Here is a 23017-nt window from a genome sequence, read left to right on the forward strand (position 1 = left end):
TGTTTATTTCACAACTGTAACCTCTCTATACAAAATCTTTACAATGAAATATATATTAAAAAATGTTTATTTAAAATTGCTTATTAGTCGGGTGCCGGTGGCTCACGCCTGTAATCCTAGCTACTCAGGAGGCTGAGATCTGAGGATCACAGTTCAAAGCCATCCTGGGCAGGAAAAGTCCGTGAGACTCTTATCTCCAATAACCCACTCAGAAAACTGGAAGTGGCTCAAGTGGTAGAGTGCTTGCCTTGAGCTGAAGAGCTCAAGAGTGTCCAAGCCCAGAGTTCAAGCCCCATGATGAACAAGAATAAATAAATTAATTAATTAATTAAATTGTTTAAGATTGTTATGTAGCAATCTCCCATTCAGCCTCAGCCGCCTGAGAACTGTAATTACAAGCATACACTATCATATCCAGCTCTCAAATTTATTATTAAAAATCTATCTTCTGGTAAATTTGTTAAATAGAAGAATTTTTTCCCTTAAAGAAATTGATTAGGGGGCTGGGAAGGTGGCTCAGTGGTAGAGCGCTTGCCTTGCATGCATGAGGCCCTGGGTTCGATTCCCCAGCACCACATAAGCAAAAAGAAAAAAAGCCGGAAGTGGCGCTGTGGCTCAAGTGGTAGAGCGCTAGCCTTGAGCTGAAGAGCTGAGGGACAGTGCCCAGGCCCAGAGTTCAGGCCCCACGACCGGACCCACCCAAAAAAAAAAAAAAAAGAAAAGAAATTGATTAGGGCTGGGAAGGTGGCTCAGTGGTAGAGCGCTTGCCTTGCATGCATGAAGCCCTGGGTTCAATTCCTCAGTACTACATAAGCAAAAAGAAAAAAACTGGAAGTGGTGCTGTGGCTCAAGTGGTAGAGCGCTAGCCTTGAGCTGAAGAGCTGAGGGACAGCACCCAGGCCCAGAGTTCAGGCCCCACGACCGGACCACCCCCCCCAAAAAAAAAGAAGAAATGAGAAAAATAGGAAAGTCAGTGTTACAAATAAATTAATAGGAAATAGTTAAAGAGAACAAAATGAATTGAACTGAGACCTTTCACTCACTCTCATTTACCTGCTTTGTCTGAGTTTCTCAATGTGGCTAGAACATTCTACAAAAGCCAAACTTCATTCAACTGCTATTCAAAGTCCTGCTTTAGAGTAACCCAACTCATCATAATCCATACTACCCTCTTTCATCTCTTTTTATCATGAGTTTCCACAGCTCTTATTGTATTATTGCATGCCTTCATGGATATATTTCATGGGATGCAAGGGGGTCTGAAGTGAGTCTAGGGGAAACAGCAGACCTGTATTCAGCTAGGCTACTGAACGTCGTTAACCAGCAAAAATCCTGGACCAAGGATGACAAGAGGTGGAGAATTTTACCTGTATTCTGATGGGGAAAGAGAAAAATAGACAGATTCCTTCCACTTATTTCAGACCTGCCCCCAAATAAATCAGTTACAACAAGAACTCTCTTTGAATTTGCAGAAAGCTACTAGATCCTCTGCCCTTCATGCTCTGCACTGCTAAAGGATGTGTCAAGGTGATTTTGAAAAGTAATGTTAACTTTCTTGACAAACTCAAGGCAGTAGATCATGATCTACTTGAAGTACAATTGAGTTCAACAGAATCCGAATTTGCTACTTACAGGAGGAAAAAAAATCTCACCTTAAAATAGCAACCATTTGTCTATAAGAAGTTGGAAACAGCTGTGTTTTTTTAACCTAGCAGTCGGCCAAGAAAATATAGATTACCAGAAAATCACTGAAAGTGGAAAAAAAAATAAAGATCCTCTTCACAATTACCTTCTGTCTAATCCTATGGCTTCCGTCACTGTGCAAACAGAAAGAGCTCTTTTTCTAAGACACCATCCAGCTTCTGAACCACTCAATAGATGTTAGCCAAATGTCAGCTGTTATTATTGCCCAGTGGTAGAAAGGCGAGTCATTCATGTAATCAACAGAGATTTATTGGGAAGCTACTGTGTGCTGGGTACACTACTCTAGGCACTGAGTGTTCAGCAGTGAACAGAACATCACTGCCCTGCTGGGATGGGGCTGGCATTATGGCAACTTAAGACTTCTTTTCCTTACCTCCAAGGCCTGTGGCTATAAAATAAGGAATTGTAAAACACAAGTGTCTCAAGGGTCAACAAGAGGAGATGAATGAGATGGATCCAGAACCCAGTGGCTATTCCAACTGTTTCCTTTTCTTCCCGGACCACTCCATCTGCTGGATGAGACAATCCCCAAGTTGAAAATGGTTAAAGCCATTAAACCAAAGGATCTAGGACTATGAGTCTCTATTTGGAAGAGAATTCTCCATCAAACCAGAGTTCTTGCTTGGTTTTTATGGGAATGAGTAGTGACATGATATGGGGGTGGAGCTGTTACAGGTTTGGAGGTTAGTATGTTACCACAATAGCCAGACTGTGGCAGGTGCCCTGTCTCAAAAAGATGCCACTTGCCAGCTTCAGCCAACGGTTGTCCAGTAGCAATGTGGGACTGTCTGGTCAATCTTCTGCTTTATTCCAAGTGAACCTTGAATTCCTGGTATTTTTATGGAAAACTTCTTGCTTTGTAAGTGATTTTTTTTTTCATTTAGGGATGGGTGATAAAGTGGTGGCCTAGCATGTGTAAGACCCTGTGTGATTGAGGCCTGGCTCCACAGAAAAATTAAAAATAAAAAATAAGGGGACGGGGAGATGGGAAGGGATGGAAAGGGGAAACAAAGGAGGAGGCAACAATGCTTGATGAGAAATGTACTCATTACCTTGCCCATGTAATTGTAACCCCTCTGGAGGTATTTTCACAATAAAAAAACTTACTTAAAAAAATAAATAAAAATAAAAATACAAAACAGTCATCTTTGTTGCACAAGTTGATTCTTGTGCAACAATCCTGGCACTCCATCCCTCTACTAGTACCCTGCCATGCTTACATATTTGATGGTAGAATGGTCAAGGAAGGGTTTAAGTCCAGGAAGAATGTAAGAGCTTTATGGTGAGGACTTTCTTCCTTATATACATGACCATTATTCCTTGTCAAGTGTGTATGAGACTCTCGTGCTAAGACGGATAAAGCAGGATCTCAGCCTTGAAGACAGGAGCTGTCAAGCTCTCGGGGTTGTCTAAATGCTGCTAAAAGTTGATCTGACTCCCACTCTCAGCTGGAGTAGCATTTCCTGCCCTCCTTCCTGAACACTGTCTCTCATGCTCAGGAGGCCCAGGGGCTCAGCTGTTTCCTAATGCTGGCTTGTCTTCAAGCTACATTCTTCCTTCTCAGCACATTGTCTCACTAATCACTTTGTCCACCGTTTCTTCCATATTCTCTTCTATATTCTATTCTTCTGCATGACTGTAATGTAATTGACTTCAATTTATGACTCCTTTACACAATGAGCTGTGAAAGAGTTTCCAGCCTTCCATGTACCTAGGATTACTTTTTGAGAGCCAATTGCTAAGAAGTTCACAGGCACTGGCTGCTGGTGAATCACACCTGTAATCCTAGCTATTCAGGGAGCTGAGATCTAAGGATCACGGTTCAAAGCCATCCTGGGCAGGAAAAGTCTGTGAGACTCTTATCTCCAATTAACCACCAGAAAACCAGAAGTGTTGCTGTGACTCAAAGTGGTAGAACACGAGCCTTGAGCAAAAAACTCAGGGACAGTGCCTAGGCCCTGAGTTCAAGCCCCACCTCCGACAAAAATAGATGTTCACAGGCTAGTGGAGGGCATAGGCCAGTAGAGCATGGAGAATGGCACAGACTGGAAAACAGAGATCTCTGCGTCTGCCCCACAGTGAAAAGGAAAGCTGGTGGGTATCAGGAAGATTGCCTGAGGGAGGTAAGACGAGTTAATTCTTGAAGGAAGTATAAGTGCTAGCCAGGCAGACAGGCCTAGGAAAAGTTTCTCAGGGAGAAAAACAAGAAAATGGAGCCCAACATCAGTGACTCACACCTGTCATCCTAGCTACTCTGACTACTGAGATCCAAAGCCAGCTCAGGCAGAGCAGACAACTTCAAGAGACTTTTATCTCCAAGTAACCAGCAAAGCACTGGATGTGGAAGTGTAGCTCAACTGGTAAAGTGCCAGCCTTGAGTATAAAAAGCTAAGCAAGAGTCTGAGGTCCTGAGTTCAAGCCCCAATACCATCAACGAAGGGATAGGAAGGGTAAAGAAAGGAAGGGAAAGAGAGGGGAGGGGAGGAAAGAGGTGGGAGGGGAAGAAGAAAGAAGGAAAGAGGGAGAAAAAAGAAAAAACCAAGAGGATGGAAGGAAGAAGGGAAAAGGGCATAAAAGGATATTTGCTGCAGACCTGCAAGTCTGATGGTAGTGGCTGGTTTGATTGGAGGTGGCACATTCATAAAGGACCCACATTGCTAAGCAATGAGATTAAATTAAGTCACCAGGGTGGTACCTGGGAGGATTAGGCAGGTTAAAAGGGTTAGAGGTAGGTTAGAGGGTTAGGCAGCCTCTGGCTGGAGGATGAAGTTAGTTGGAAGTCCACTTACTTCCTCTCTGCTTCAGAGACAAACCATATTCCTTCCCACCACAAGGATAGCACCCATTTCTCCATTTGCTCCGGTCCCTGACTGCTTAACTCCAGCCATCCTTCCAATATTGGCTCAAACATCACTTCCTGTCCCTGCTTCTCCTCACTCAGTAGACCAGTCCTCTTCTCTGGTTTTCCCAGCATTCCCACCTCCACTGAAAATCATGACGTTATCCCTATAAGTAGGGCTAACGTCATGAATGATGTCTGGTTACCAGCAGAGATGAGCACTATGAAGGAGAAGCCAGTGCCACCCATAACAGATGCTCAGTAAATACTGTCTGCATGGATACGAATAAGGAATATGGCCTTGGAAATAACAGATTTCAGATGTCATGGGATATGGTGAGTGAAGAGAAACATTTCTCTTCAAAGGGGAGATCTCTACTATGTAGGTAGGATAGTTACTCACTTTTATCTTAGGCTGCCAAACCAGGAAAACTAGCAATTTATAAGACAAAAAAAATTCATAGTATAAGCAGGGATCTGGTGGCTCACACTTGTAATCCTAGTTACTCAAGAGGCTGAGATCTGAGGATCTCAGTTCAAAGTTAGTCTGGGCAGAAAGTCTGTGAGACTGAAAAATGACACAAATATCAAGGAAGAGAAGTCCTTCTACAGTCAGGTGCTGGTGACTAACGCATGTAATCCTAACTACTCGTGGGGCTAAGATCTAAGGATAGCGGTTCAAAGCCAGCCATGACAGGAAAAGCTGTGAGACTCTTATCTCCAATTAACCACCCCAAAACTGGAAGTAGAGCTGTGTCTCTAAGTAGTAGAGAACTAGCCCTGAGCACAAAAAGCTCAGGAACAGCACCCAAGCCCTGAGTTCAAGCCCCATGACTGACACACACACAAAAATCATAGTATAAAATCTAAACTATGGTGGAAAACAATGTGGCTGGGAGTTTGTGGAGGTGGGGAGAGGGAATAGAGCAAAGGGGGAACAAGGACTTCGTTCATACTGTGGTGGTCATGTGCTGTACCTCTGCAGGGATTTTGGCTACACAGGGATATACAATTACAAAACTCAGGAATATACTTAAGATGTTTGTCTTCCGTTGTATATAAAACTTACCTTGGCTGGGTGCCAGTGGCTCACTCCTATAATCCTAGCTACTCAGGGGGCTGAGATCTGAGGATCGAGGTTCAAACCCAGCTCAAGCAGGAAAATCCATGAGACTCTGATCTCCAATAAACCACCAGAAAACTAGAAGTGGCACTGTAGCTCAAGTGACAGAGCTCTAGCCTTAAGCTGAAGAGCTGCTGGACAGCGCCCAGGCCCAGAGTTCAAGCCCACGACCAAAAAAAAAAAAAAAAACTTACCTCAAAATAAGAGCCACAAACACTCAGTCCTAACCAATGGCATGAATGCTTTTTATGTTTTGGATAAAGCATACTTACTTTGAATATGTCAAAAAGTAGATTAAGACTGGGAATGTGACAGTGGTAGAGTGTTTGTCTAGCATGTGCAAGAACCTGGGTTCAATGCCACACACACACACACACACACACACACACACACACACACACACACACACACACACACATACACACACACACACACACACACACACACACAAGATGAACTGATAGATGGAGGGAATGAAAGACATGATTATCTAAATGAAATAGGATGTTAATTGTACCATCTAACTGGCAGGTGTATGGATGTTAACTGTATAGGTCTCTCAACTCATCTAGATGATTAAAAATTCAATGAAATCTAGGGAGGGGCTGGACGGCGGAGCTGAAAATATATTTGCACTGTAGTCAGATGTATTTTCACCTCCTACCTATATCTCTTCGTAGCAACATGCCTTTAGGTAAGTCGGATTCTTCACTGCCCTCTCCATTTCCACTTCCTCCGAGCAAAATGGGCCAATCTATCTTAACAGTGTTGTCCTGAGGAGTAAATAAGATAAAATTCTCAATCCAGTGACTAACACAATAGTAGTTGCTTCATAAAAATGAGTCTTTCTTAGCAGAAGTCAACACATCTACAAACTGGGACAAATCTCCAGTAAGACATAAAAGAAAAATCCTGTGAATTGTTTTTTCTTTTGCTCCCTCCCAAGGGAAATTAAAAGCAATTAACTTTACTATTTTTATAATAAGTCAGTAAGCACTGACCTTCCCTCAGTAGGACACTTGATGTTCCATGTCTGAGCAAAGCGGCAGATTTATTCCATTGCCACTTCTTCACACCATCTCCAGGTGGCAAGCACCACCATTCATGAGAGCTGGCCAGGGGTGCCTCCATGGCCTCATCAGGAGAAATTGGGCATGTTGACAGAATTGTGAGTAGCACATAGGAACCAGGACCCCCAGTCACTTGCCCAGATGTGCAGGAAGAAAGCCAACCAGACCGACTCCCGGGTCTGTAAAAATGTCTGACAGGCTGTGAGAGGGGGTGGTCACGAGACTCTTGGCTTTTAGCATAATTACACCAGCCCAGAGACACCCTTGAGATCATAAATAAAAGCTTCCAATTGAGAATAATAGTGTGATTCAATTGAGAGCTGTCTAATAGGCCACCATGTGGATTTCACATCTCTGGTTTGAAAGGTAGAAGAAAGGAGACTATTGAGAAGACAGTGTTGACATCCAAACATGAGGGAAAAATTACACTTTTCAGTGCTAGAAAACAAAACCAATGCTCCTCTGAGAACGTGAGGTCTGGCCTCTGAAACCCATGAAAGGGTTAATTACATGTCACCAGTGAAATATGGTAGTCAAAGGAAACTGAAATTGTTTAGAAATTATTTAGAAAGGGTTAGTGGACCCACAAGATTACACACATAGGACTGTACACTTCAAACTATTTTTAGATGACTTCTGTTCTCACTACCTGAAAATCCTATTCCCCTTGACATAATTACAAACTCACCCAATGATTAGCCTATGATGCCTAGACGTTCCTTGGCAACAGGTGCACTTCCTGTGTAAGTTGCTTTCATCTAGGCATGTCCCCCTGCTGGGCCCCCTCACTTCAAAAATCCACTGCTGAATTGGGAGCTTGACATCAGCCATGAAGGGGGAGTTTCCACCAGGAAATTGACAGAACTATAAGTAGTACATGCTAATATACATCTAGCTACTCACTGTTTTTCATAAAGCTTGCCAACACAGGAAGCTGTCTCTTATTGCCATGAGAGCAGATACAAATTTGGGGGAAATCTGCCTCCACTACCTTCTCTTACTTAGAACTGATCACTGATTAAACATGCTATTTTTTGTCAGTCAGGAGGCTTGAATTCAGGGCCTAGGCACTGTCCTTGAGCTTTTTTGCTCAAGGCTAGCACTCTACCACTTTGAGCCACAGCTCAACTTTCAGTTTTCTGGTGGCTAATTGGAGATAAATGTCTCATGGACTTTCTTGCTCAGGCTGGCTTCAAACCACAATACCCAGATCTCAGTCTCCTAAGTAGCTAGGATTACAAGTGTGAGTCACCTGCATCCACTATGCCGTGTGTGTGTGTGTGTGTGTGTGTGTGTGTGCGCGCGCGCGTGTGCGTGCGCACACGCATGTGCGTGCACCACATGTCCCTTCCTTTCTGGCCTCTGAAAATAAGGTAAAGGGCACATTCCTAACTCTGTTGGCCAGACTGTAGCAGCCTGCTTCTCCTCCTGGGAATCAAAGCCAGGATAGGGGCCAAGAGAAGACTGCTGTCAGCTGCACAGCCAGAGGTGAAGGCCCAGGCAAGGTTTAGTTACAGGGAAGCCAAGAAGCTATGGGAAAGTAGAGAAAGCCAGTCTGCAGGAAGAGGCAGAAGAAAGACCAACCGCAAGGAGGTGGATGAGACTCGGCTGACCCAAAGCCAGTGGCCTCCAGCTGTCCTGGAAGGTGGTACAATAAAGTAGAGTATAGGGTGTGCAATAAGCTGCCTAGGTTCAAATCCTGCCTCTGACACTTATTCCTGCAACATGAAATGAATTCATATTAAAATAATTCTGTTTCCCTATCTGAAGATGTAAGGTTAATAACAAAGCTGAATATATCAGTTTGCTGTGAGACTTGGATGAGGAATAAAAATAGTGAATGCTCAAAAGTGTTAGCTATTACTTCTATCAATTGATGCCAGTGTCCACCCAGCTCTGTTATGCTCCCTTCCTATTCTGAATATGCCACATGAGATTCCTCTGTGGCCCAGAAGCTCATCTTTGAGCAAAGCTGTACAGTTAGGTAGGTTATCTGTCCCTGCATCAGAGAATAATGTGAAAAGTTCCAGGAAATAGCCAAGTGCCAGTGGCTCATGCTTGTAATCCTAGCTACTCAAGAAGCTGAGATCTGAGGATTCACAATTCAAGGCCAACCTGCACAGGAAAATCTATGAGACTCATATCTCCAAAAAGCCATTAGTGGAACTGTGGCTCAAGTAATAGAGTACTAACCTTGAGCAAAAAAGATTCAGGGGAAGCACCCAAGTCCTGAGTTCAAGCCCTATGACCAGTACATACACAAAAACGTTCCAGAACTGCCACACAACTTTAGCAAATCACTTCCAGAACCCTCACGTAGTAGTGGTGTGAAATTCAAGTAGGAAGATAAACTGAAAACATTACTAACCATGATGTGACACCAGGAAAAAGTGAATATAACACACTAGCCAAAAGAATAGAAAATACTTAAGATATTTTTATTGCTGGCCCAGAAATAAACTATTCCTGCATTCCATTGAACAAAAAAACTCAGTGTCTGTAGGATCTGCCAGTACACTTATGTTTTGTCTCCAATATTAATAAGTTAATAACAGGAAGCTGCCCAAAACAGCTCTATGGGGCTGATTCTTTAATTCACTTTCATCCAGTTTTACTGTATTCAAAACGATGCTTCTAATCCACATCCCCTGTTCATTTTTAAACAAAGAGTTATTTGATAATGAAGTATGTAGGTTTAGAGATTTTTTTTCTTTTTTGCTCAGCTCTTTTCAACAAGGACTTACAAGCTACATTATTTCATCACTTTTTTTCTTTCTCAGACTTCTCATTTTTCTTCCGCCTTCCTGGGTTTGCTGTTGACATTTGGCAAATAAAAAGACAAGTGACAAAGGAGCAGAACCCGTTACTAGGAACAGAAGTAGAAGGGGGAAGCTGGGGAGCCCTCGTTTTACTCCAGGTACTCCCGCTCATATTTCACATGGGAACAGTAGTTCAAAACATTCTAGACCTTTCTATTTACTGGTCCTGCATAAATATCAAAGCCATTTTATGTTTCTGACATCGAGAGGTTGTCTTTCCAGCTAAGAATAGATTGAACATATATAAATCTAAATCTAAATCAAACTCCCCTCCTGAGGTGAGGCTGTATTAGACAAAGCTTCGCCTGAGTGGATGGAAGGCAGGTGCAGCAGTGACCTTGAGCTGTGCCAAAGGCAGTTTCTTGGCTTTATTTACATCTATATTAGTTGGTTCCACCACATTGCTTATCCTACCCTGTGTGGTGGTTTCAAAGGAGCCATGATTGTCTTTGGTTACAGGAAAGTCTTCCAGGGAAGGAAGGCAAGGACTAGTGGGAACAGAGGGAGTGTCAGCAGATATTTTACTTCTAGCTTTGAATCTGCACTAGGGTCTTTGAGCTATTTTTGTAGTAAAGGATTTTCTGTGTTTCCAGAAGACATTCAGATTCTCTTAGGAGAAGATTTAGGGGCTGGGAATGTGGTGTAGTGGAAGATGCTTGCCTAGCAGGCATGAAGCCCTGGGTTTGATTCCTCAATACCACATACACAGAAAAAGTCTTTTCAAAGACTAATGAATAAAAACCTAGTGACAATCTCAATAGACACAGAGTGAGCATATGATAAAATTCCATACTCATCATAATAAAAATTCACAGCAAATTAGGTACAAGGTACAGAAGAGAACCTGATAATGGGTATCTAAAAAAACAAAAAGAAAAAGAATAGTGAAAGATTGAATCGAGGCAAGAATGACCACTCTCCTCAATCCTGTCTAAAAATGTATTAAACATTCTGACAGATGCAATAAGGCAAGAAAATGGAATAAAAGGCATAAAGATATGAAAGGAAAAGATGAAACTGTCTTTAATCACAAATGACATGGTTTTCTATTTAAAAAGAAATCCCTGGGGCTGGGAATATGGCTCATTGGTAGAGTGCTTGCCTAACATGCGTGAAGCCCTGGGTTCAATTTCTCAGTACCACATACTGTCCTTGAGCAAAAGAAGCTCAAGGACAGTACCCAGGCCCTGAGTTCACAAGCCCCAGGACTGGCAAAAAAGAAAAAGAAAAAGAAAAAAAAAATCCCAAAGATTTTATAAAAACCTACCAGAACTAAAGCAAGTTTAGAAGGGTCATATAAGATTAATGTTTTTTAAATACATTGCTACATGCCAATTTAAAGTTTTAAGTATAATTCACCAAAGCCTTAAAAACATAAAAGGTTGCTGGGTGCCAGTGGCTCATGCCTATAATCCTAGCTACTCAGGAGGTTGAGATCTGAGGATCAAGGTTCAAAGCCAGCCCAGGCAGGAAATTTCATGAGACCCTTATCTGCAATCAACCACCAAAAAAACTGGAAGTGGTGCTATGGCTCAAGAGGAAGAGTGTTTGCCTTGAACTGACGAACTCAGGGACAACACCAAGGCCCAGAGTTCAAGCCCTACAACTGACAAAAAAAGAAAGAAAGAAAGAAAGAAAGAAAATATAAAAACTGTGTATAAATTTACATACTGAAAGTATTAAAACATTGATGGAATAAAGAATATCTAAATAAATAAATAAAAAGAGGATATCTAAATAAAAAGAGGATATCATGTTCATGGATCAAGAAAGTCAATATTGCTATCAATCTGTCTCAATTTGATCTAGATTCAACAAAATCCTGATTTTAAAAAAATCAACACATTGCCTTGCTTACATAATTGTAACCCCTCTGTATAAAACCTTTATGATAAAATTATACATTTTAAAAATTCAACAAAATTATTTTTGAGGCAAGATCTCACTTTTCCCTAGGCTGGCCTGGAATTGACTATGTAGCCCAGACTGGCCTTGAACTCACTGTCCTCTTGCCTCCATCTCTTAAGTACTGGGATTACAGATATGCACCACCATACCTGGACAGTAGTTTTTAAAATATAGATTAACAAATAGATACTTGAATCTATATGGAAAAAAACACAAAGCATAGAATAGCCAAGATTTTTTTTATTGGACAGAATACTCACACTCTCTGATTTCAAGACTTACTACAAAGCCATCACAGTAGAATTTGACTTGGAGGTGGTTTTACTTTCCCAGGGACATTTAGCAATGTGTCAAGACTTTTAGACGATTAGGGAAAGAAGGAGTTGCTGGCATGAACTAGGCAGAGGCAAGAAATATGGCCAAATGTCATACAATATAGCCCATCCCTCAAAAAAAAAAAAGAAAAAATACCCCCCTAGCATGTCAACAGTACTCAGGAAGTCCTGAGCTAAAGAAACCAAGAGAGCAGCAGAGATCAATGACAGAGTAGAGTCCAGAAATCAACCCACACACACATCCACTGCCAAGGAGAGCCAATAGAGCAAGAACAGTCTTTTCAGAAAGGTGGTACTGGACAATTAAGCATCCATGAAAAAAATTAACCTTGACTCTAACCTTGCATTATATTTACATATATCCATATGTATTAACATGATATAGATCACAGACTTAAAAGTAAAAATAAGAGTATAAAACTTCTAGAAGAAATCATAGATATTTTTTACCTTGGGTTGGGTAAAATTTTCTTATGCTAAGACATCAAAAACAAGTTTTAAATTAAAAGTTGTTAACGTGAAGCTAATTAAAATTTAAGATCTCTGTTTTTAAAAAAGAAAAGCAACAGACTGAGACAAAATATTATTTAAACACATATTTGATATAGGACTGTCACCCAGAAGATATAAAGAAAACTCAAACCATAACAAGAACACAAATAATCCACTTTTTAAAGTGATAAGATCCAGGTGTGGTGGTACATGCCTATTATCCCAGTACTTCAGAGGCTGAGACAGAAGGATCATGAGTTCAAGGGCAGCTTGGGGGCACATAGCAAAGCCTCAACTTAAAAATAAATGAAGGCAAAATAGTAGAGGTAGTTAGGCTGAGGGTATGACGCAAATGGTAGAGCTCTTGCCTAGTCCCTGGGTTCAAACCTCAGCACTGCAAAAATGAAGACATGAGAGATACAGATAGCAAAGAAGAACATGAAAAGATATCCAACGGGCTGGGAAGGTGGCTCAGTGGTAGAGCGCTTGCCTTGCATGCATAAGGCCATGGGTTCGATTCCTCAGCACCACATAAGCAAAAAAGAAAAAAACCAGAAGTGGCGCTGTGGCTCAAGTGGTAAAGCGCTAGCCTTGAGCTGAAGAGCTGAGGGACAGCGTCCAGGCCTAGAGTTCAGGCTCCATGACCGGACCCAAAAAAAAAAAAAAAAAAGAAAAAATATCCAACAATTGCACCATACATAATTAGGGAAATGCAAAATAAAAATCACCATGAGATACTATTAAAAAACTATTAGAGGGGCTGCAAGTTAAATTAAAAAGAAAACATGCTGACAATACCAAGTACAATGAGGGTGCACAGGAGCAGTTAAAACTCTCAGACGTTACAACTGAGGCTTTCAAACAAGTTTGGCAGTTTCTTCTGTGTGTGTATGAGTGTGTGTGTGTGTATGTGAGTGTGCCAGTGCTAGGGCTTGCACTAAGGCCTTGCACACTCACTCAGCGTTTTCACTCATGGATGGCACTCTAACATTTGAGCCATGCCTCTAATTCATACTTTTTGCTGGTTAATTGGAAATAAGAGTCTCTTTGATTCATCTGCCTAGACTGGCTTTGAACCATGATCTTCAGATTTCAGCCTCTGAAGTAGCTGGCAATTTATTATAAGATGAAACATAGGTTTACATGGGCTCAGCAAGCCTACTTTTGTTTACCTAAGGAGAAAGGAGACTGTCCACACAAAACCTTTTCAACTCAAAAAAACTGAAAAATGTTCATCGCAATGAATATGAAAACTGTGATTCAATGGACTACTACTCTGCTATATAAAGAACAGAAGTCGTGATCCAGGCAACAAACCTCCAGAACATGATGCTAAGTGAAAGAAGCTAGACTCAAAAAGTTACAAACTAGGCTGGGTGCTGGTAGCTCATGCTTATAGTTCTAGCTAATCAGGAGGCTGAGATCTGAGGATTGCAGGTTGAAGCTAGCCTAAGCAGAAAAGTCCATGAGACTCTTATCTGTTATTAATCACAAAAAAAAGCCAGAAGTGGAGCTGTGGCTCGAGTGGTAGAGCACTAACTTTGAACAAAAAAAAAAAAAAGAAGAAGGAGAAGATCAGGGACAGTGCCCCAGTTCAAGCCCCAGTACCAGTGCACATACACACACACACACACACACACACACACACACACACACACACACACACACACACACACACACACACAGGTACAGAGTTACACACAGGAACAGGTAAGGATTGATTGTTTATATTGTTTACATGTATGGAAATGTCACAACAAAACACACCTTGTACAACCAACTTATTTGCTAATAATAAAAAAGTTACAAACTGTAGTGAGTTTATCTATATGACCTTCTAGAAAAGGCAAAACTAAAAGACAAAGAATACATTGGTGGTTGCCAGAAACTGAGGCAGAAAAGAAACACTTTGGGATGACAGAAATGTTAAATATTTAGAAACATCTATAATGTACAGTTCTGTCAAAACTTGTCACACCATATATCTAAAAGAGTGAATTTTTGTGAAGACCAGAGAATTATGGTCCCAGGTCATACCAGGAAAAAGTTAACAAGGCCCAAAGAAGAAGCTAAGCATGGTGGTGCAAGCCTGAAATTCCAGCTATATGGGAGGCATAGAAAGGAGAATCCCAGCCCAAGGCTAGCCTAGGGCTGTATCCAAACAAACAAAGAAGATAGAGGCAGAGTTCAAGTAGTAGAGCATCTGCCTAGCCATCACAGGGCCTTGAGTTTAAACCCCAATGCCACCAAATTAAAAAAAAAAATTAAGGGGCTGGGAAGTTGGCTCAGTGGTAGAGCGCTTGCCTTGCATGCATGAGGCCCTGGGTTCGATTCCTCAGCACCACATACGCAAAAAGAAAAAAGCCGGAAGTGGCACTGTGGCTCAAGTGGTAGAGTGCTAGCCTTGAGCTGAAGAGCTGAGGGACAGCGCCCAGGCCCAGAGTTCAGGCCCCACAACCGGACCTCCCCCCCAAAAAAATAAAAATTAAGGTTAGATTTTACTGGATGTAAATTAGACCTGATCTACATAACTTGATTTAAATAAAAAAAACCAGGGTGGGGGAGGCTGCTGGCTCAGGGTTGTGTTCTTTTTGTACAGCATGACATTTCAAAACTCTGAATTAGTTGATGACCTTTGAAAACAAGGAGACTGTAGATAAAGTTCCAACTTTTTTTGAGAAATCAGAACTGTGGTACTCTGGGCTGGAGTCTGACCAGTGGCTACCTCCCTGGACGTATAACACATCCCCACACAAGACCTAATTCATGGATGTGTTCTACTGATCTATATGTTTTGCCCTGGGTACCATCTACTTGAAGGCAGGGGCCAAGCCAGGCTTGCTCTGCTCTAACCTTCAGAGCTCATGAAGAGCCTGCTGCTTAATAAAGGCCATCCACAGTGAGACTCACTCGCCACCTTCCCCCAGCTGTAATCACAGAGACCAACCCCTCCCAGACTGCGGACTGCTCCTTTGCCCTGAGCCCCCATCCATCCATGGCATCCATCCCGTAACTCAGAATAATGTGGCCCTCTGTGTGTTTACACGTCCCCTTGAATATGTTGTCAAGCAACAGAAATGTTTTTGGGCCATTCCAATGATTCATTCTTGTCTAGAGAAGAGTAGAGTTGTTGTTAGTTAAGAGAAAAGGGAAAGGAGAGAAAGAAAAGCCAAATACAAGCTTAGAGGTTAATGGAAATGAACAGGGAAGTATGCACATTGACTAGACATATTCTTAGATCATATGCCAGTAATTGAGGTGAGGTAAGCCTGCCTCAAAACTTCTCTGGAAGTTTAGGATTTCATCGCTTCCATAGGGATGTAGGGACAGGATGTCCAGCCTGTTTTGCATGAGTCTTAAAAGCAGAGCATTTCTGTCCCCAGGACCTTCTTTACTTTGTGAGGGATGGGGTGAGGGGAATGCAAAGCCTGGGACATCTTGCAAGAATCCTCCAATGCTAACAATACAGAAAGTAGGACATCTAAGCATGTGTGCTTGGACATCTATATTTGGGGAATTATCCATATCAAACATTCTTATTCTGTCTTTGTGCATATGTGTATGTACACGTGTGTGTGTGCATGTGTGTGTGTGTGTGTGTGTGTGTGTGTGTGTGTACTGGAGCTTGAACTCAGGGACAGGTTGCTCTCACTTAGTTTTTTTCAGTTAAAGCTGACACTTTTATCACTTGAGCCCCAGATCCATTTCTGGCCTCTTGCTAGTTCATTGGAAATAAGAGTCTCATAGACTTTTCTGCCCAAGTTAGCTTTGAACTGCAATCCTCAGGTTTCAGCCTCCTCAGCAAGGATTACAGGTGTGAGTCACCAATTACCTTTGTTGTATGTCTTTAATGCTAGTAGCATGGCCTATGTGTTAGAGTACCTACCCAGCAAGTTCAAGGCCCTCAGTTCAAACCCTAGTACCACAAAAAAGAAAGTATATATATATATATATATACATATATATATATATATACATATATATATATATGTATATAATTATCCCCACCTTAACTCTCCATTGATCCTCCTTCATCTTTTATCTACCTTTGTCCACAGAAAAATGTTGAGATGTCATGTCACTATCTGTTTCCCTTCTTCCTTTCTCCCTTGCACCCACTGTAGACACTTGTCCCCACTGTTTTGGGGACCACCAAACACTTATGCATTTTCAACCTAGTGAGCACTTCTAGTCCCACAGATCCTTGCTCTTGTAACATAAGCTCACTGCTCTCCTCCTTCAGTTCTTTCTTCTCTGAATCCATTGCTCTACTCCCTGCCTCCTGATGGTTTTGTTTTGTTCTACTCTTTGACTGATCCCACGTACTCCTCAAACCCCTAAATGCTGCAACACTCTAGGCCTACTACTTGGCTATCCCTTCATCTCTATATACCACCTCCTAGATGTTTTCATCCACATCCATGAAGACAGCTCCCCAATGTATACCTCTGTACCTGCTGTCTCCTAGAATCCGGATTACCTGATATTCTGCTTGAAGAAACATGTCAAGCTTAATCTGCCCCCAAACAGACTCTGTTTTTCCTACCCCAAGTCTCAGCCCCATGCCTACTTCTCCCAAAACGTCATTGTCCCATCTGCTTGAGCCCCAAATTCCAGAGCCATCGGTTCTTCTCATGCCCTCTGACACTTTTAACTTCATTGGTTATTAGTTCTGTCTTCAAAAGATGTTCAAATGTAACATATCCACCCCCTCTTCTGTTACCACTCTGTCTGACCATCGTCCTGGAAACACTGGGTTTCAGCAAGCACCTCCCACCTCAGCTCCCTCCTTCCCAATCCCAGGCCTTCTAGTCGCTCATCACAAATACCTAACTTTTGTTCCTATAGTGCACCATCTCATTGAGAATTAAATACCAAGCCATTCACACGGCCAAGAAGTCCACCATGATGCATCTCTTACTCCATCCTTATTGAAGATCATTTCTTACCACTCATCTTGCTCTTTCAGATCTCCACTGGACCTCCTGATTGTCTCCATCCTTCTCAAGCTCTATATGTTCCATTCCAACCACCTGACCCTTCCTTTCAGCTGGAAATGCTGCCTCCACATACCCACTCTTCAATCTCTACTCCAATGTCAGCTCATAACAAAGGCCTTCCCTCGCCGTCCTATATAAATAAATGCAGATGTGCATGGAGTGCTGGCTCTGGTTCTGATTTCTTTTTCCTCATACAATGTATGGCCACATTAATTTATCACACTTGCTACTCAAAAGTGCTCCACTCTCCAGCAGCAGCAGCAGCAGCCCTAGGTCTTATTCCAGACCTATTGCATAAAGAGCCTGAAATTTAACAGATTTATATCCACAGCAAAGTTTGGAAAGCACTGAGTGCTGGTTTCTAATTGTCACAAGAATAACAGCTAGATTTTGTTCATGAGTGTAACCTCAGAGGATTAAGGCACTCAAAATATGTTGAATAAATGGATGAATGAATGAATGAATGAGCTGTGAAATCTGTGGAATATGGCTCCCAGTTGATGATACAAGCAGGTTGAAGAGGGGCATGAGAGCCAGCACAGGTCAAAATTTGTCTTCCTCACATACTAAATGCTAAATTAGAGATTCTCTGGAATCAGCAAATCCTTCCTTCAAAATGTAAATATATTCCCCAAATAAAGCAGTCTTTCACAACTTACTGTGAATTATATAAGTGAAATTACATACTAACATCTAACAGAGTCAGCCAAACTGAGGGAAAGGACTATAAGATGATGTGTGAACAAGTTCTTATTCTGTTCTAGGCCCTGTAATAAGCAATAGGAAAACTAAGATGAGTCAAGAACAGAGAGCTCATGCCTGTAATCCAACTACTTGGGAATAGAAAGCAAGAGGATCAAGAGCCCAAGCAAGACGCAGAGAAAAGTTAGCCAAATCCAATCTCTGTAACTTTTAACAAATAAAAGACATGGCGGCATGCACCTGTGATCCTAGCTACATAGTAGGAGTTTGTAGGTCAGAATCAGGTCCCAGACAAAAGCATGACAAGACTCTTACTAAAAACTACACTAAAAAGAGCATGCAGTGTGGCTCAGATGATAGAGCACCTGCCTAGCGAGCACAAGGCCCTGAGTTCAAACCCCAGTACCAAACATGAGTCAGGAACTAATAAGCTGATTGGAGACACAGACAGGTTTCAGAGGCCTTAGTTAGTACTGTTCTCCCACAATTTGCTATGGGATTACATAGCATCAGAGTGCAAACTGACTGATTGCTTTATTCTTCTTTTGCCTATCCCCTACCCCAGCGTAGCATCTAGACAGAGAAAACCCATTTCCACCATTTTATCAAAACAGCCAGCACTCATTGAGTACTTACTGTAAAGCAAGCCCTGTCGTATACTTTAGGTGCATTAACTTACAACATGTCATTGTCACAACCACCCAGTTAAGAGCATTTATTACTCCTACTTCACACACACACAAGAGAGGACTAAGGTCTGGAGGATAACGGGCACACTGAGTAGCTGCCCAGAAAGGAATGGCATTGTACCTGCACACACTACATATTTATACACATGCACTGAATATAAGATCAGCAGTTAAGATGATTGGGAAATCTAATTTGAACTTTACCATTTTGCCTGGAGCCAGGAAGGCAGAAGAGAATTGAGGAGTCAGCACTTGCTGCACTAAATCCTTCTTTCCTGCACCCATCTCCCACAACCAAAATAGAAGTGATTGCCTGAGAGTGCAGGTTCCCTGGAGATAGAGGTTAGGAGCAGGAGATGACAGCAGCCTTGCCTTTTTGCTGGCAAGAGTAGTATTTCTGGTTCTCAAGCAAAAGGGGCCGGAGGTGAGTATATAGACATAGACTTGAAACACACTGCAGGAGCCCCCAGGTCAAAAGGCATTGAACGACCATGTCAGTGCTTTCCAGCAACAAGTCTGCTTTTGCCAGTTTCTCAACTAAGGCAAATTCTAGCTTAGCTTTGTTTAGAAAACAAGGAAGAGCAATGGGTGCAAAAGTCATGGCCATGGCAAGCCACACTTTAAGCAGGATCAGAATCCTCACAGGTTTGGCTTCTTGGATAAGTCAGCATAGGACAACATTCTGCAGCAAGAGGCAGCACCATACCACAGCAGATCATCAAAGAGTTCCTGGTCAGGAGATGGGTTGAAAGCAAACATCATCTGTTATCCTCCTACTGTCTTGGCATCGCTTCCTCCCACCATGCAATGATGTCCTGCATAAAGATGTCCTGCTCAGGACTGGCCCACACTGGGGAAAAGCTGCCTAAGAAAAAAGCCAGAGAACAGATAGCAGGAAAGAAGGAAGACAGGGAGTCCAGTGTTTTAACTCTTTCATTGGGAAAGCAATCATGAAATAAGACAGTGTAAAGCCACAGGACCTGTTAAAGCTCAGTGCTTCAGGCCATGGATCCACAAGTGAGGGACAAGGCAGGGAAACGGATCAGCAAGGATGCCAGGAGAAGGAACACCCAGAAACACTCATGAACCAATAAGTCACTTCACTGAGAAGGAAAATCATTGCTTTGGGGAGCAATATCCACTTTAATGTTTGATACTATGGTCTTCATCAAAGTGTTCCAGTGTCCTTATGACCACCACACACTACAAGGGAAAAGAAAAAGGAGACTAGTGAAAGATGTAGATAAAAGATGGAGATTTTGAAAAGATGGAGATGTAGATAAAATGAAGATGTAGATTTTTTTTTTTAAAGACCCTAAATCAGGCTCTGGTTGTCTAAAAGACAAGTAGTGGAAATCACAGAGATTCAGAAGGGTCTGGGTACAGAATTTGGAAGGGAGATCAGAAATTCAAAACCCATTAGAGAAAATCATCCACCATCAGGCTGAGTAGGAACAATACATGAAAGCCAAATTTCACATATTACAGATGGCTGAACAGTGTTGGGTAGCTTTATTCAAATGAACAATATCCAAAAGTGAAAAGCTCACGAATAATTTACGAAACTTTCCAGGACCTGATAGACTTTTAAACAAAAACTCCACATTACTGAGCCAACAGACACGGGCTATTGGAGACTGGCCTTTCAGCCACAGTGCTAAATACACAGCAGTAAAACTGTTAGAAATATAATAAGCGGGGCTGAAAATTTTTCTCAGCTTTACTACTGAAGTTTGTAACCACTATCATTGCATTGAAGATCCCTTGATTTGTACACATGAACACCTTTACCTGAACCAAAGGAAAGTGGCTTTGAATTAAGCTGTGGATGGCAGAGATATTTTTAACCTGAACTCCTTTTATCTAAAGCAGTGTTGTGCTCCTTTTATAATTAGGAATTTTAATCTAATGGGAAGGGGAGGGGCTCAGGAAAAGAAGAGGTCCTCATTAATCCTTGCCAGAAACTACAAAACTACAGGAACAAATAACCAAAGTGGAAGCTATATTCCTTGATACACTGAAGAGCCCGGAATTCCAGAACAAACACAAAAGCCAGACTTACTCGTTCTTAGTCCAAAGACCATTGCTGACTGCACTGGAGTTAAGTTCTGAAGCATTTCAGCAGAAATAATTCCAACAAAACAGTTACCACAGATTTCACAGACATCTATTTCACAGCAATCTCAGCCTTCTATTGGAAGGAGGATGGGGAAGAGGGTTGGGGGATCTGTTCTCAACCCAGAGGGGGAAAACGCTATTTTGGAAGCCGACATGGGAATTGCTTCAAACTCTAGCCATTCCACGCTAGATTCGGCTCCAAACTCTACAGCCATTCCATGTGAAGACAAAGTGGACCCCCTCAACGCGGGGGAGCCCAAAACATAGTGGACGAGCGCATGCCACCCGCGTCCTGCTAAAATGCATCTATTATTACCAGGTGTCCCAAACACACCGTGGTCGGCAGGACCTCCAAGAAGGATCTGCAACTTGTCCAGAAAGAAAAGAGAAATGCATCTCTTTTCTTTCTTTTCTTTTTCCTTCCCCGCCCAGCGTTGCCTTCCTGGGAGACAGATTCTGACAGTTCGCTCGCAGGTGCAGCAGCCAAGGGCAGAGAGAAAAGCCCGGCGCCGGCTCTGCCAAGATCCCTGCATCCACAGCCAACGCGGTCCGGTGCCCCTCTGGACCGGCCACCCTGCTCCTCCAGAACCCGCCACCGAGCGCAAAGCCGCCGCCAAGTGCTTACCCGGATCGGCCCGGCCGAGCCCCGGCAGGGCGGCCAGAAGCAGGAGTCCCAGCAGCAGCAGCAGCAGCGGCTGCAGCGGTGGCACCGGCGCCGGCGGCGCATGGTGGGACGCGCGGCTCCTCACGCCCGGGCAGCGTGCAGCAATCGCGCCGGCCCCGCCGAGCCCACGCGCCCGGGGCCAGCTCCTCGGCCCCCGTTCCACCGGCCCAGCTTTGCTCGGGCCCGGGGGCTTCGCCTCCTGCAGAGCCATGGGAACCCTTCACACATCCAGGCCGCTGCCCCAGCCCTGGGCGTCCCGGTCCTCACCGGGCATCTCCAGCCATAGAGCCCGGGCGCCGGAGGGAGGGAGGCGTTGGGCGGCGCGACTCGCCCAATCCTCCTGCCACTAGCCCGTGGCGGGCTCCGGGAAGCCGCGGCTTCACCCGCGCAGGAGCTGGGGCCGCATGGAGCCGCGGCGGGCGCGGGCCAGACTGGCCACGGTGCCTGTCCCCGTGCGCCGCCGCGCCCCGAGCAGATTGGGTGGCACCGGCGCCGCCCGACGCCCCCGCCCCTGGGCAGCACCTGCAGAGCGAGGGGGCGAGGGGGCCGGGATCGGCGGCTGCGAGCCGGCCGTGGGGCGCGCTCGGGTCCCTGCCGACGCCCGCCACCGCCTGCTGCCTCTCCGCCCGGGGCTCTCTCCTCCCTTAGCTCGCTCGATCACCGGCTCCGGCTCGGGCTCGGGCTCTCGGGGCCGCGAAGGCTACTGCAGCTCGGAGCGGCGCCTCATTGACAAAGGAAGCACGTAGCACCGGAGCGGGCGGGCGAGGGAGGCGAGGCCGGCGCGCGCGCGCGCATCCCCGCGCACAGCCACCGCGCGCCCCCGCTCCCGCGCGCCCAGCCGGGCCCCGGCCCTGAGAGGACCCCTCCCCGAGGTGCCCGTACCGCCCGGGTCTGCACGGAGGAGAGGCTTCCCTCCTTCCCGTTCACCTTTCAGCCTCACATCTAGAAGAGGAAAGGTCAATGGGAGAGGTCATCTAAGCAGAGGAGCGGGGTAGTAGACATGGTCATCGTGGTCAACGTGCAGCAAGTCTTCCGCTGGGGTTTTGGAAACACTCTTTGTGTCTGGGCGGTAGCGCTTGGAGCTGTTGGTTCGCTTCTCTGAAGGGCAGGCAGACACCCGCTTGTGCCTTTTGCCCCGGTGGAAGTAGAGCCACTGTGGCCCACTTAAATGAAATGCTACAGTCACACATCATAAATATTTGTGGCCACCCTACCGCCTGCAAAGTCGGGCACTGGGCTTTGGGAAGCTAAGGGTTTTTTTTTTTTTTTTTTCTCAATATGCCTCACCTGAGACAGGAGAGTGTGGGGTGTGGCAGTCAGTACTCAGTAGAACAAGGGCACAGGGAACAGAGTTGCCCTCCCCTCACCAGACGGCCTAAGCAAACTAGCTGGTTCACAGGTGCTTCCTATTCAACTGACACGGACTGATTGGGCAGCCTTGGTTTGCCAAGCTGCTTACTCTGTTAAGTACTAACCAGACAAGTAGTCAGGGGAATGTGGACTCCACTGGTGAACTAAAGCTTGAGTCATCCAAGAGTGTGTGTGTGTGTGTGT

General features: G+C 44.0%; 1 protein-coding gene across 1 annotated transcript in view; it reads right to left on the bottom strand.

Annotated features, from left to right (window-relative positions):
* Kiaa1549l (KIAA1549 like) overlaps positions 1 to 21674 on the bottom strand; it is a 241992-nt gene extending 220318 nt beyond the window's left edge. The window contains exon 1 of the mRNA XM_042691587.1: positions 21425 to 21674. Coding sequence (XP_042547521.1) covers positions 21425 to 21674 — 250 coding nt within the window. The remainder of the gene's footprint in view (positions 1 to 21424) is intronic.
* Positions 21675 to 23017: the final 1343 nt, after the last annotated feature.

The sequence above is a fragment of the Dipodomys spectabilis genome, unplaced genomic scaffold (assembly GCF_019054845.1).
Source record: "Dipodomys spectabilis isolate Male_0828 unplaced genomic scaffold, ASM1905484v1 ptg000145l, whole genome shotgun sequence".
In the NCBI taxonomy this organism is placed as follows: Eukaryota; Metazoa; Chordata; class Mammalia; order Rodentia; family Heteromyidae; genus Dipodomys; species Dipodomys spectabilis.